Source organism: Diabrotica virgifera, chromosome 3, assembly GCF_917563875.1.
Source record: "Diabrotica virgifera virgifera chromosome 3, PGI_DIABVI_V3a".
NCBI lineage: Eukaryota > Metazoa > Arthropoda > Insecta > Coleoptera > Chrysomelidae > Diabrotica > Diabrotica virgifera.
The window spans coordinates 150,874,574-150,889,186 of record NC_065445.1 but is presented as its reverse complement, the minus strand read 5'-3'; the positions used below and the strand labels follow the sequence as shown (position 1 = coordinate 150,889,186).

The following is a 14,613-nucleotide window of genomic DNA, read 5'->3' as shown; positions in this document are numbered from 1 at the left end:
CTCCCTACTCAATTTGTAAAAAGGGAACCCAAATGTCCTAACCATTTAAATAATAATAGTGTATGTGCGTTATCTAACGTATTTTATTTGTATGATACTTTTATGATACAATAAAGAATTTTTTGACATTTTGTTTTATTAATAAAAAATAGTACTTTAGTTAACCGCTATAATTGTTATATAAATTTTCCAGTGCAAATCTACATAAACAGCAACTGGATTGAGCAGGAGCTAATCCTTCTTCCTCTGTTCTCCATTCTGGACGATTGAAATGAACAAAACACGGAAGTCGTGTTCGAATTTCAAAATCTTGCACAAATTTCTGGGGTATGAGATGCCAAGACTGAAGTAGATCATATGGATCCACAGATTTTCTGATGTATGATATGGTAAAGTTTTGTAGTTCTGCTTCTGTGAACAGGTACCCTGGTTACCCTGTGTAACAGGTTTGTGTGGGTGTTGATATTAGTATTGAAGGTATCAGTGATATAATGATAGATACCTATAAACAGTGGATGGTTTACACATAGCGAAAGAACTGTGCGTGTGTTCCAAGTTGACTGATATTTTGCACCTAGGGGGATAATGTATTGAGAGTTGTATGCTAAAACAAGATGATTGCTGGTGTGGACATAATGTATAATTGTATAATAGTTTATGAAAGATTTTAATGTTTATGTTGAGTATTGAATGTGTCAGTGTATTTTATTTTTTAAATCCTATCAGTATGTCGCAATTTAACCAATCAGTAAAATATGTTTTGATTTTTCTATGTCATTTTATTCTATTTACCAAGCACGTGATATATTGCTCCTCTTGTACTTTATCCCGTTTAGGTCTTATAAGCTTAAAGTCTTTATGGCATTCAACCATACAATTATCATATTCTACATAAGAGAAAATATAGCAGATAATTCACAAGAACTCGTTATTCTTTAATAATATTAAAGTATACATTCGACCTGTGTATAGTAGACGTAATGTGGAGACCTCTGCCTAGTGGTGGTCATCATAAGCTTTATGCTAAATGCCCCATAAAAATATATTCTACACTAGACAAAATATAAGACGTAACTCACAAGAACTCATTATTGTTTAATAATATGGAAGTATACGTTCGATCTGTGTATATAGCGACTTAGCATGGTTAACTAAACTAATTAATATTCACCCTAAATGGGTCCTAGACTAATTATGTCCAGCTTATTGGCCTCTTTTCATTTTGTTGAGATTTAGAGAATAAAATTTCAGACACTTTTCCTGTAACAAAAGGCTTAAGGATGTTCTTTGTCCCCAAATCTATATTCAGGAAGCATTAAGGAGGAGAAAATTCACAGGAATGGAAATAGAACTTGGAATTGGCTGCAATGGAGGAGTCACGAGGTAGCCTTTTGATAATTTGTAGATGATTTAAAGATGTAAAAGTTGTGTTAAGTAGTGGATATATCGAAACCGTGTCCCTTTGAAGCCTTTGTGTGTTAGTGATTCGCTTAAATGAAATGAGTATTTTGAATGGGTACATACTGAACATTGTATATTGTATGCTTTCGAGTTTTCTATGGATAGATTTTTATGCTCCCTACACACTCCCCGTATTAAGAGTCCTTATAGTTAAAGCTGTCGATATGTACAGATTCGATGCTGATTATTTAGTAATAATAAACCTAGGTACATTTTTCCTTTTAACCGCTTCCGTCCACACAAATTTACTAAAAGCATGAATTACACCGAGAATATAGTGGTACCCCTTATTTACTTTGGCATAACGAATCATTATAGCTAAATCTGCTTGAATGAGCTCGCTTGATGACTCCTTATGCCAAAGTAAATAAGGGATACCAATATCTGCATATGTTAGCCGCCATTTTAGTGGGACATATAATGAAATATCTGGACATCATTGCGCAGTATGCGAGAAGAAATTATATTCCGTAGTGTTTATAAATCATTGTCTTCTGTGTACTGCAAATAATGTTTAAATTGCTAATTTGTTTTTATTATTCTTCATAAATACATATTTAAAAAAAATTTAACTTTGTTTTTCTGGTACACCTTTACCAGGAAGTTGATATTATACATCTACACATTTTTTGGATCTTGTATTATCCATTAATTTAAAGATTTTTAAGTTAAAACAACTTATGAATTACTTTTTGGACTTTGGCTGTTTTAATAACATTATACAAACCCACAACAATATGTCGTCAATTTTTATCGAAAATCTTATATTTTTAAAAAATTATGGCACATTCAAAACTTTTGTCGAAAATACTGGCCTATTACAATATTCACCTACAATTTTGGCAGTGTATGTATAACCAAATACTATGGACAGTCAATAGTATTGAACTTGTTGAATCTGTAAATGATGGATTTAAAATGGCTGTCGGTTTTTTGCAGTGATGTAGAAGTTTTTTGTTTATAGGTGTATATTTTTGTCAAAAAAGTTTATATCCTTTTGCGAGGATATACTCGCGTTTGTGTAATGTTTTGTGTACTAAATTTGGATAAATACATTTCGTGGATTACTTAAAAGTTGGTCACAAGGTACTTTAAAAAATTATTAATTTATCTGTTTTATTGAATCACTGAATTTATCTAATTTTAATTAGATCTGTGCATCATATCTAAGACCTAGTAAAAATAAAGTCCAAACACGTTTACCGATATATTGTTCATCACTTCAAATTTTGAAATGTCTTTTAACTTCATGAGTACCTCGATGTTGTCCACATTTAAGTTTTCTTTATAATCAGGGTATGAGTCTGGAGTTACAGGATTCCCTTCTCTAGGAAAAAGGGCCGCCATAATACACCACAAAAAACATGCATCGTCATTATTCTGAATATTAAGAACAGCATGTTTCCTGATAATAGAAAGTGGTAATTTCAAGTGCTTCTTGCCACTAATTAGAGCACATCGATTAATATTAATATCTAAAAATAACATTTCTTTATAGCTCAATTGCTTTCTTTTTTCTGGAATTCGCTGGCCTTGCTAAAGATCTCATCAGTAAAATCTTTAAAAATATTGTTTAAATCGGAGGAGATTGTTATTATTCTATTTTCAGTGTTCATTGATTTAATATCACTTATGTCTTTATCGGGTATCACATATACAGCAAACACTTCCATATTTATTTTAACAGTTGCATGTTTTTCAATCTCTTGCTCAATAAGTTGTATATTTGCTGGCTGCACGTTTTCCATAAAAGTATTGTAGTTTTTCCTCGTGATAAGATACAATTCTGCTTTTAAATGCATGATGTATTTTACTCACATTTCTACTTAGTGGTTCAGAAGCTATTATTCTACGTTTTTACCTGGAATTGAGCACATATTTTGTTTCCCACACACTTTCCTCTTATGCCGGTTTAGACTAGAGAAATTTTTTCTGCACTGGTCGCAATGCATTTTTTATTACATTTACTGTACACACTTGGATTAGTTATATTCTTTTATATCTACTTCTTTACAGCACATGCCCCACCCCTCTTAACATCAACTCGGTTTTTATTTAAGATAACAATTACATTTCTTTAAGATAACAACTCATACACAAATTAATTTATTCAAACATTAAGGTATAAAAAATAAGCTTTTTCAGTTATAGGGGTGGGTGTCCTGTAGCAGTAATTTCCTCATTCGCTTAATTTTCGGAAGCATACTTGCTTTGGCATTTACCAACTTTTTTCTCTGCGCTTTTAAAGCTTGCACGTTCTGCTCAGCAATTTTTAACTCTGCATCGATTTCCAGTGTCTGCTGTTGATTCTTCTTATAGTTTTGGTTCAACGTTTGCGATTCCTTTATTGTACTACTTAAATCATCTACAATTTGTTGAGCAATCTTCCTTCTGTCCAATGCTTTTGAAATGGCAAAATCTAGATCTTCGTCTGTTTTGATTTTTACTACCAAATTGGCAATGGTGTCCTGTTTTTTATTACTCCCAGGATGATGTTCTCTGCTTTTCGGTCTTGTTGGCTGCTGGGGCTGAAACTGGTTTGCGATTGATACTTCATTATTTGGATTCTTTCCGCTTGTGGATGGCTCAGTTGATTCCGATGACGCCCAGAGTTGAATTTCACTATGTGGTGGATTGGCAGGCTGGCTCTCATTTAATAGATTACTTAGACTATTCTCCTCATCATTTTTCTTTGGAGGAACTCCTTTCTTCGCCAATAGGCCGTCAAATACTTGGGAGAACTCTACTTGGGAGAACTGTAAAGACAAATATGAATTAGTATAAAAAAAATAACAGCTATGAATCAGTAATGAGAACTCACTCTATTTTTTCTTTCTCGCAGGCATACGTGGTTTCGCCACATCTTCTAGGGTTGCAGGACCTCGATATAAAACTCTACAGGGCAAAAGCAAAAGCCACCGCTGGAGTTATGCAGGACATATGGGTGAATGACAGATAATTTTTGAAGAGTGTGGGGAGAAATTGGCATAGAAAAGATACTAGAGGCATACAGAACACATATAGATGAAAAATAATTTTTTGGAAGAGTGGGGGAGAAGTGGCATAGAAGAATAATGAAAGGCAGGAGGAGAGGTGCTTAAACTTAAACAAGTTGCTTACTACAACTTGTTAAGTCTGGCACATGTTGGTGGCGAATTCTCTCTACCTGCCTAAAAAATTTTTTCTCCATTTTTAGATAATTTTGGAGGGGGTGTCCTGATGATCGGTTTTGATAATGCAACGTATTGTATATGTCCTAACTATGATGGATGATGACTCTTCTAGGGTTTGAATGCCTCGATATAAAACTCTACAGGGCACAAGCAAAAGCCACCACATCAGAGAAAACAAGCCGATCGACACCGATGAAGTTATGCAGGACATATGGGTGAATGACAGATAATTTTTGAAGAGTGTGGGGAGAAATTGGTATATAAAAGATACTAGAGACATACTAGAAATATACAGAACACATATCAATGAAAAATAATTTTTGGAAGAGTGGGGGAGAATAATGAAAGGCAGGAGGAGAGGTGCTTAAACTTAAACAAGTTGCTTACTGCAACTTGTTTAATTCTGGCATGTGTTGGTGGCGAATTCTCTCCACATGCCTAAATATTTTTTTCTCCGTTTTAGATAATTTTGGAGGGGGCGTCCTGATTATTGGCTTTGATAATGCGATGTATTTTATCTGTTCTAAATATGAGGGATGATGACATTCATCATCCCAATTTTCATCTTCAGCGTATAAAGAAGCAGGTGTGGAGATTGGTGCAGGAAAATGCGCAGTAGACTGTGTGGGGAACGAGGCAGAAGGCCTACAAATTGGGACAGGAACAGGCGCAGTACACTGTGGGGGGAACGAGGTAGCAGGCCTACAAATTGGGGGATCTGACCTGAGCGGGGCAGAAGGCCTACCGATTGGGGGAGGCACTGACGACGAGGAGTGGGGGGAGATGCGAGACAATGCCAACGCTTAAACTGCTCGCTAAAAATTGTAGCGTTATATTTCCAGGCCCACAAACTTTGTGGGAAAATACAATGTTTCCTTTTGCAGTTGTTAAGTGCACTTTACATCAACAATAAATTGAACAATAAATTGACCAAGTTATTCAAGGCCAAATTTGACGTGTTCTCAAAGCACAATTTGACATCCAAGTTTGTTCGTTATTAACTTGACGCCAATAAATTCGTGAATTTCTTGAAAGCAAAATTTTCTTGTCCTCAAAAAAATTGAAGGAACTTGGAATAAATGTTGTAAAAATGTCAATATTTTCAGTAGTACCAATGCAATGATTTTTTTATTAGAAGCTTTTGAATGTCGTTTGTTTCTTTGTTTGAGTAAAGTGTTTGATTTGAAACAGAATAGAATAGAACAGATTAATAAAATAAATAAAATAGAGAGATAGATTAGAATAGATATATAGTATAAAATAAACTGAAATAGAATAGAGTAGAATATAATAGAATAGATGTAATATATATGTAGATACTTACTAATAAAGTATTTGATTTAAAACAGAATAGAGTAGAATGTAACAGATTAAATGAAATATATAGATAGATTAGAATAGATATATAGTATAGAATAAAGTAAAATATAATATAATAGGTGAAATGATTGTGAAAAGCAATAGTTTTAAGTACCTAGGATCGGTATTACAGAGTAATGGAGAAATAGATGGAGATGCATGCAGTAGAATTAGGGCTGGATGGATGAAGTGGAAAGAAGCGAGTGGTGTGTTGTGACAGAAAAATTCCAATGAAGCTGAAGGGAAAATTCTATAAAACAGCCACAAGACCGGCTATGATGCGCGGAACTGAATGTTGGGCAGTGAAAAAGAAAGCGGAACAACGAATGCATGTGGTGGAAATGAGAATGCTTAGATGGATGAGTGGAGTGACAAAGAAGGATAAAATTAGATATGAGTATATTAGGGGAAGTCTAGGTGTGGCACCAATTGATGCCAAAATGAGAGAGCATAGGTTAAGATGGTTTGGTCATGTTCAACATCGAGACGTTAATCACCCAATACGAAGAATAGCTGAAGTGCAGATTCCTGGAAGGAGTAGGAGAGGAAGACCAAAGAAGACGATAAGGCAGGACATGTTGGTAAAGGGGATTAACATTGATATGACTCAAGATAGAATTGTGTGGAGAAATGCAATTAGGGAAGCCGACACTGCATAGGGATAAGGCAAAGAGAATGATGATGATGATAATAGGTGTAATGTGTAGATACTTATATAGAATAGGTTTGAAATAGAGTAGAATATAATAGAATAAAGATACTATATACCTACATCCCTAATAGCACAAGGATGTCCTTCACAGACTTTAGGGAGGTCCGTTTTCGTCCAAGGAACGTCCTATTTTGGTCCAAATGTCGCGCTACCGAATGTCTGTTGGACGTCCACTTAAGGTCCGAAGGGACGTACATTGGACCTTAATCGGACGTCCTAGGGGACGTAAATTGGACCTTAACAGGACGTCCTATTTTGGTCCAAATGCCACGTTGCCAAACGTCCAATGGACGTCCACCTAACGTCCGAGGGGACGTTCAGTGAATGTCAATTGGACCTTCATAGGATGTCCCAGTTTGGTCCAATGTCTTGCTGCCGAACGTCCATCTAACGTCCTGAGAGGACCTCCGGTGGACGTCTAGCATCGATATTTAGACCTGTGGAGAATGTATGGTGGGAAATAAAAAATATATTTTTAAGGAACTTATATTACATCTTATATTAAATTACAATTATTGGATATTACATTATTTACATTAAATTACAATACACTTCTCCAAGAAATTAACGCACCACCTTAAAAATAGGGCATTTTTGATGTCTCGAATTTTCTAAACCTGTTGTCTCATCTGAGTGATTTTTTTATAATATAGCCTAGGCTATAGGTTACATCCTTAAGCTTGTCATGCACTGGTAGCTATACTGTAATATATGTATATTATATCATATCGCTCTCTATAGTAATGAGTGAGCCTGCAGACAGGGAACTAATGGTTCCGTATGTGCAGGCTCACTCATTACTATAGAGAGCGACGTGATATAATATATATTACAGTATAGCTCCCCGTGCATGACAAGCATAAGGCAGTAACCTATAGCCTCAGGCTATATTATTATAAAAAAATCACTTAGATGGGACAACAGGTTTAGGAAATTCGAGACATCAAAAATGCCAAATTTTTAAGGTGGTGCGTAATGCACTGTATATATAGGTAAACTTATATACAGGCTGTAACAAAAATAAAATTTTTGTGTTTATTTAGTTGGCTATCTATTATAGTGTACAATCATCTAGAATATTTTGAACAAACTAAAAACATGAATATATCATCGAAAAAATAATAAAAAGGTCTTAAAATGCTTGGTTAGATATTAAGATCTAGTTAAAAAGAAACCAAAAACTGTATATTTTCTACAGAACGTAGATTATGAATTTTTAAGCCAGCTAATCCCATTTATTATACAGGGTGTCCCGAAAAGATTGGTCGTAAATTAAATCACATATTCTGGGACCAAAAATAATTTGAATGAACCTAACTTACCTTAGTACAAATATGCACACAAAAAAAGTTACAGCCCTTTGAAGATACAAAATGAAAATTCGATTTTTTCGAATATATCGAAAACTATTAAAGATTTTTTATTGAAAATGGACATGAAGCAATATTATTGCAGTAACATCTTAAAGAAAAATTATAGTGAAATTTGTGCACCCCATAAAAATTTTATGGGGGTTTTTTTCCCTTTAACCCCCCCAAACTTTTGGGTACGTTCCAATTAAATTATTTCTGCGGTACCATTAATTAAACACTGTGTTTTTAAAACTTTTTTACCTCTTTCTATTTTTTCGATAAAGCTCTTTTTATCAAGATATGGCTTCTTTTTAAAATGGTTCAAAATATACCTAAAAATGTAAATCATAAATAAATTTTCATATTATTAGTCTCTACAATCGTACTTAACCATATACAAATATGTGGTGGATTTGACAAATATTCAAAATATCACGATAAAAACTGACTTCAAAAAAGTACTAAGAGGCAAAAAAGTTTTAAAAACATTGTGTTTAATAGTACCACAATAATAATTCAATTGTAACTTACACAAAAGTTTGGGGGGGGGGGGGTTTAAACGAACAAAACCCCCATAAAATTTGTATGGGGTGTCGGGTGTCCAAATTTCACTATACAGTGGAACCTCGATTATCTGTCTCTCTATTAACTGTTAACCATTTTGTAAGAGAGACTAAAAACTTTTTTTACAGTCACCTCCTGTTTTCATATGATATTTTTTGACATGTTTTGTAGTAAATTCAATTATCTATTTACTACAAAACATGTCAAAATTTACATGTGAAAACAGATGACCCTAAAAATGGTTTTTCGTCTCCTACAAAATTCATGAAAAAGCAGATAGGAGGTATTGTCACATCACCGACGATATACCAGAAGTATATGTGGCCATACCAAATAATACATCCTTGATAAATATAAACATTTTTATTGCACAAAATATATATATTTCTATATATATATATATATATATATATATATATATATATATATATATATATATATTTTTCCATAATCATCACTACGATGATGATTCATTTGTATTGAATTGTACATTGCAATTCTCTGATGTTTGGGAAAAAGGGCTTAAGTCAGAATTGCACATCGATAATGTTTTGATGATTTCTGGACCAGAAAAATCGGCTCTTTTTATTGGTACATACAGTTTAAGTCTGCAACACTTTTTTTATGGTCCAGAAATCATCAAAACATTATTGATGTGCAATTCTGACTTCAGCCCTTTTTGCCAAACATCAGAGAATTACAATCTGGTCATAACTGACCAATGAGCAATTTTAATTTAACCTAAATTACTACTGTTCCTTAAAATGAAGAGCTTACCCTATAGCGTCTCTTATCTAATCTAACAAGATCGTGCACTATTCTAACATACACAGGCACACAAGCACTACGCTCTGCTTTTCACTATCACCTATCACTCAAACTAGTTCAAAAGGCTTTGTCCTCTTCAATCTTCTAGTTTGTCCAGTAGTAGATATCGAGGAGCTGGATTTCCTCAATATTCTCATACTTATGAAGTTGTTGTTGCTCATGACCTCCTGCTATCTTCTTGATGACTATATTATCCAGGTTCCATTCCTAGGTCTTGATATTTGTTTATAAAGTAATATCTTATTATGCATCGACAATGTGGAGTTTCTTCCAACTAGTCAATACACTTTTTATAGGTATCTTTCTTTTGCCTTTCATAGCCACAACAAGGCTATAATACGTTTCCTTCCTGGTTTTTTTGTAGACCACTTTCAGCTGATTCTAAAAAATTAAAATGAATGGTAATTTTTCTATTCTTTACAATTAAAAATCAAAAGAAATAGGAAATAGGTACTACTATTTACAGGTAATAATATGCATAAATAATTCGTTTCCTAAAGAATACAGAAAATTGAAAACGTTTTTATAATACTTACATAATTGTTTAAACAAAAGAGACCCAGCCAGAGCAAAACTAACAGACAGAACTGCAAAAAAGCCACTAATTTCCATTTTCCCACCCCCTTATCTTATATGCATTTTCCAATCAAAATTTTTAGGTTGTCATGAACATGAAAGACTCAACCTCAACAAATAATAATAAACAAAAAGCTCTACAGCTCTACTTCCACTTCCCGCCAAATGGACACAGGTTGGTGACGTTGGTGACACTGAATTCACGCCAAATAAATGAAAAAATAGAACAATTTTCTTTTTCGTCAATTTCTTCACGTGAAGTTTATAACGAACAAACTTAGATGTCAAAGTGTGCTTTTACACGTCAAATTTGGCCTTGAATAACTTGGTCAATTTCTTGTCCAATTTATTGTTGATGTAAAGTGGACTTTATCTAAAAAAACACACAATATTTTACTGATAATATTTCAATACTTTCATGATAACAAATACGCATTGAGGGATAGAACCTGAAAGTATGGAAAATAATTGAATCGGTCTCTTGAAAAATCCCACATGTAAGCATGTTGTGAAAAACATCTCGGAATAGCCGGGTTCTCTTGATACAAATTTCTCAAATCTCTAGCTTCGTTTAGAATGTTACATAGGTTCGGGTTTCTTTTGAAACATACGACTCTACGTCTAAGGTTAGCAAAAAAACTGATTTTTGCTAACATAAAAACAGATGTTTGATGACATAAAAAACAGATGGGTGAACTAATGAAAACTAAACCATTGCCAAAAAAAATATGTGCAGACTAGTTTAGATCTCTATTTTTATAAGTGACGATAATAAGCCTGAATACCTAAAGTGATGGCACACTAAGAATTAAAAGAAGAAAATTAACAAATGGGGCTAACCCACAAAAAAAAAACAAAAAAGAGTACTAGAAGAACGGAGATCACACATTTTATAACCTCTCTACACATCGAACTGGAAAAAACTCTAGAATATATTTATCTTACAGAGGTAAATTTTTTCTGGTGGGAGGGAAGTATGCGTTGTTGGGTGTCTTTCGATGGAGTTTTTACAGTCGAGTCGACAACAGTTTTTATCTTCTTCCTACAACGTCGGGATATACCCGATATGAGAAAATTAACTTTTCGCACAGAAAAATTAACTTTTTTCCCTGGCTTCGTAGGTATATGGTGTAGGGTATCTATGGAAAAGTCTTGTAATTTCCTATCCAACGGTACTTTTTTCATCTTGATACGACGCTCCGTTCAAAAGTTATCCACTTTCAAAGGAGCGTAAAACTCTTTTAATTTTTGATATCCTAATACTAGAAATCCACTTTTTAACAAAATTTCCATTTTAATGAGATTTTTGGTTACGAGCGTGTTGATAACGGATAGTGGGCGGTTAGTCGAGTCAGTTAACCCTTTTTTACCAACTCGATTGTCGTGATTAATTTATATAAGGGACTAAATCAAGATATTAGGATTTTAACTGATTTCACCTAAAAAGTAATGAAAGGTTTTACTATTTAAGACAATATATTGCCCCCCTGAGAGGCCGAATAGCTAATACAGAATTGAGCCATAAATAGGGAGTAACCGACGCACTCAAAAAAATCTCGACCTTTAAATGGAAGTGGGCGAGAACGGAGACGCCTTTCGAAATAGAGGACGACCACCTGGCCTAATAAGAATACACCAAATTGGATGCAAGCGGCTCAGGATAGGAAATTGTGGGGTACGGGAGGGCTACGTTTAGCGTGGACACATATTTTCTGAGTGACGATTGATCTACTTGTATAAAATATGTTGACAGAGTCACTCTAATAAAAAATTAACAGTCACAGCCTAGATTAATTAAGTGCAATTGATTAGTACGGGAAAAATAGGCACTAAACGTGGATCAGGTAAAAGAAAACACTAGCGACTAAAAATCTGCGAAAATGGTTACATTGTTCGAAAATTTAATCGATAATTACTAGGTAAATCCTATTTAAAAAATTATATGAAAAATTTGGCGAATTCGCCAGGTATATCTATGAAAAAGTTTTGCCTGCATGAAAAACAGCAGAGTACATAATAACATCAATTTCAGCATATTAGGCATAAAAATAAAAACAAAAGTACGTACTGTAACATCTAAATCGTCATCAAACATAATTTCGCTGGACATTTTTTTGTTGGTCACTAATGGAATACAGCTGGATACAGGAGATACTGATAAATGTACCCGCCGTCTTGACCAGTTTTATATTAAATTAAAACGCCTTAGGCATGTTGCGGGCTTCCCAAAAATTGCATCTTACAAACAATTTTTTGAAAACAAATTTTTTAAAAACAACAACAAAGTAATAAAATTGTCTGGACCTGGCGGAATGCACAAATATAAAAACCCGGCGATTTTGCATAATGCATCACCAGTCAATCGCGAAGTTAAAAATATCACGATACAAATCAGTACAAATGTTTTATACAGACCTATGGTAAGTGGTAATTTCATGTTTAATTTTCTATTTCTCTATGATTTTATGTATATGATTTTTTATAAGATTTTCCTATTATCTGGTTGGTATATATTTTATGAGTCAATGTTTTACTATACGAGGTAACTCTAAAGTTTTCTAAAAAATTTTTATGTGATATTCTGTTCGATCTATTTATTTATTTAGGGTGACTTTAAGTACGTACAATTATTATTTCAGCTATTTTTTATAACTATGCCCACATGGACTTTTTTTCGTAATTTCTAGATTATCTGCTTTGTGTATTTTTTACTATACGAGGTTGCTATAAAGGTTTATACACACTTTGTTCTGTGATTTCGATATTAGCCGCTTGATATATATTTTTTATAAGTGTGTTTTTGATTTTTTTCTTTTACTATTTATACAGGGTGATTTTTACTATGACTACAAGTTTTCTACCAAAGTTTTTTTCGTGCTCTCGATATTAGCTGTTGAGACAGTGCAATGACAGTTTATTGACTGTGCCGTGCCATTTGCTCCCTTTATACATACAGGGAGTAACTCTGACTATAACAAAACTTTTCTATATAGGGAGTAGCTCTGACTATCACAAAAATTTTCTCGATTGGAATTTTTTTCTGTAAATTGGCTCTTAGGGCAATGACAGTTCCTTGACCGTTCGTGCCGATTGGGCCCCCTATCCTTTCTGGTGGCAATAACAGGTCATTCACCGTGCCGTGCCATTTGCTCCCTTTATACATACAGGGAGTAACTCTGACTATAACAAAAATATTCTATATAGGGAGTAACTCTGAGTATAACAAAAATTTTCTCGATTGGAATTTTTTTCTGTAAATTGGCTCTTAGGGCACTGACAGTTCCTTGACCGTTCGTGACGAATGGGTCCCTAGCTGTTGAAACAGTGCAATGACAGTTTATTGACCGTGCCGTGCCATTTGCTCCCTTTATACATACAGGGAGTAACTCTGACTATAACAAAAATGTTCTATATAGGGAGTAACTCTGAGTATAACAAAAATTTTCTCGATTGGAATTTTTTTCTGTAAATTCAATATTAGCTCCTAGGGCACTGACAACTCATTGACAGTTCTTTACTTTAAAAATTTAATTAATTTAAAAAAATTGCGAGACTGCGCGGTTAATAAAAAGGATTAACATTAAAAGTATAAGGTGACGTCATAACGTCATATATGCTTTCGGTCTTGACTAATGGCAATGACAGGTCATTCACCGTGCCGTGCCGATTGGGTCCCCTATCCTTTCTGGTGGCAATAACAGGTCATTCACCGTGCCGTGCCAAATGGACCCCCTCATTCCTTCTGCTAGTCTCTCAAAATGATCGCCCCATACAGACTAGACGAAGACCAGCGGCGTGAATCTGCGGAACTTCTCTTTCCTGGCAAGGAGGAGCAAGCTTTCATGAAGATTTTCCCCACGGTAGTGGAAGAGTTTACGGAGGAAGAAATAAAAGCCGCCGGTCAGGAAATCAAATCGGGAAAAGCTCCCGGCCCCCATGGTCTGCCACCTGAGGCACTGAAGATAATAGCAACAGAGAAACCAGGTTTGATCAGAAGAGTATTTAACAATCTACTGCGGAACCAAGAGTTTTCCAGGGAATTAAAGGAAGCAAATCTTGTATTGCTACTCAAGCCTGGGAAACCCCCGATCGGCATCCTCTTACAGGCCGATATGCCTTCTATACTGTCTTGGCAAGTTTTACGAAATTCTTGTGAAGAAGGGGCTGGAAGGGGTATTGGCAAGTGAGAGAGCTCTATCCAGTCAACAATTCGGATTTCGAAAAGGTCGATCAGCAGTAGACGCAGCGATCTGGATTAGAGACGCAGCACAAACAAGTAGAAAGAGGTGGGTGGTACTTGTTCTATTGGACATTAAAAATGCCTTCAATTCGGCGAACTGGGGCCTCATCATCGACAGGATTGTCGAGCTGGGGCCCCGGATTACATGTCCAATATAATAAAGGACTACCTATCGGAAAGAAGCGTATGCATAACGAAGAAAAATAAGATGAATATGACTGCTGGAGTACCCCAAGGGTCAGTCCTGGGGCCCACACTATGGAACATATTGTACCGGGTGTCCCAATAAGAATGGCTCTCGGCCATATCTCAGGAACCGTTTATAGTAGAGCTTTGAAATAAAAAATT

The 14,613-nt window shown here is 34.8% G+C and overlaps 1 protein-coding gene across 1 annotated transcript; it reads right to left on the bottom strand.

The window, feature by feature from the left end:
- Positions 1-245: 245 nt before the first annotated feature.
- On the bottom strand, positions 246-5,766 carry LOC126882105 (uncharacterized). The gene is made up of 2 exons (XM_050646956.1): positions 4,283-5,766; positions 246-4,217 (listed from the first exon to the last, which is right to left on the bottom strand). The coding sequence occupies exons 1-2, from the start codon at positions 4,322-4,324 to the stop codon at positions 3,603-3,605; spliced, it is 657 nt and encodes a 218-aa protein (XP_050502913.1). The 5' UTR covers positions 4,325-5,766; the 3' UTR covers positions 246-3,602.
- Positions 5,767-14,613: the final 8,847 nt, after the last annotated feature.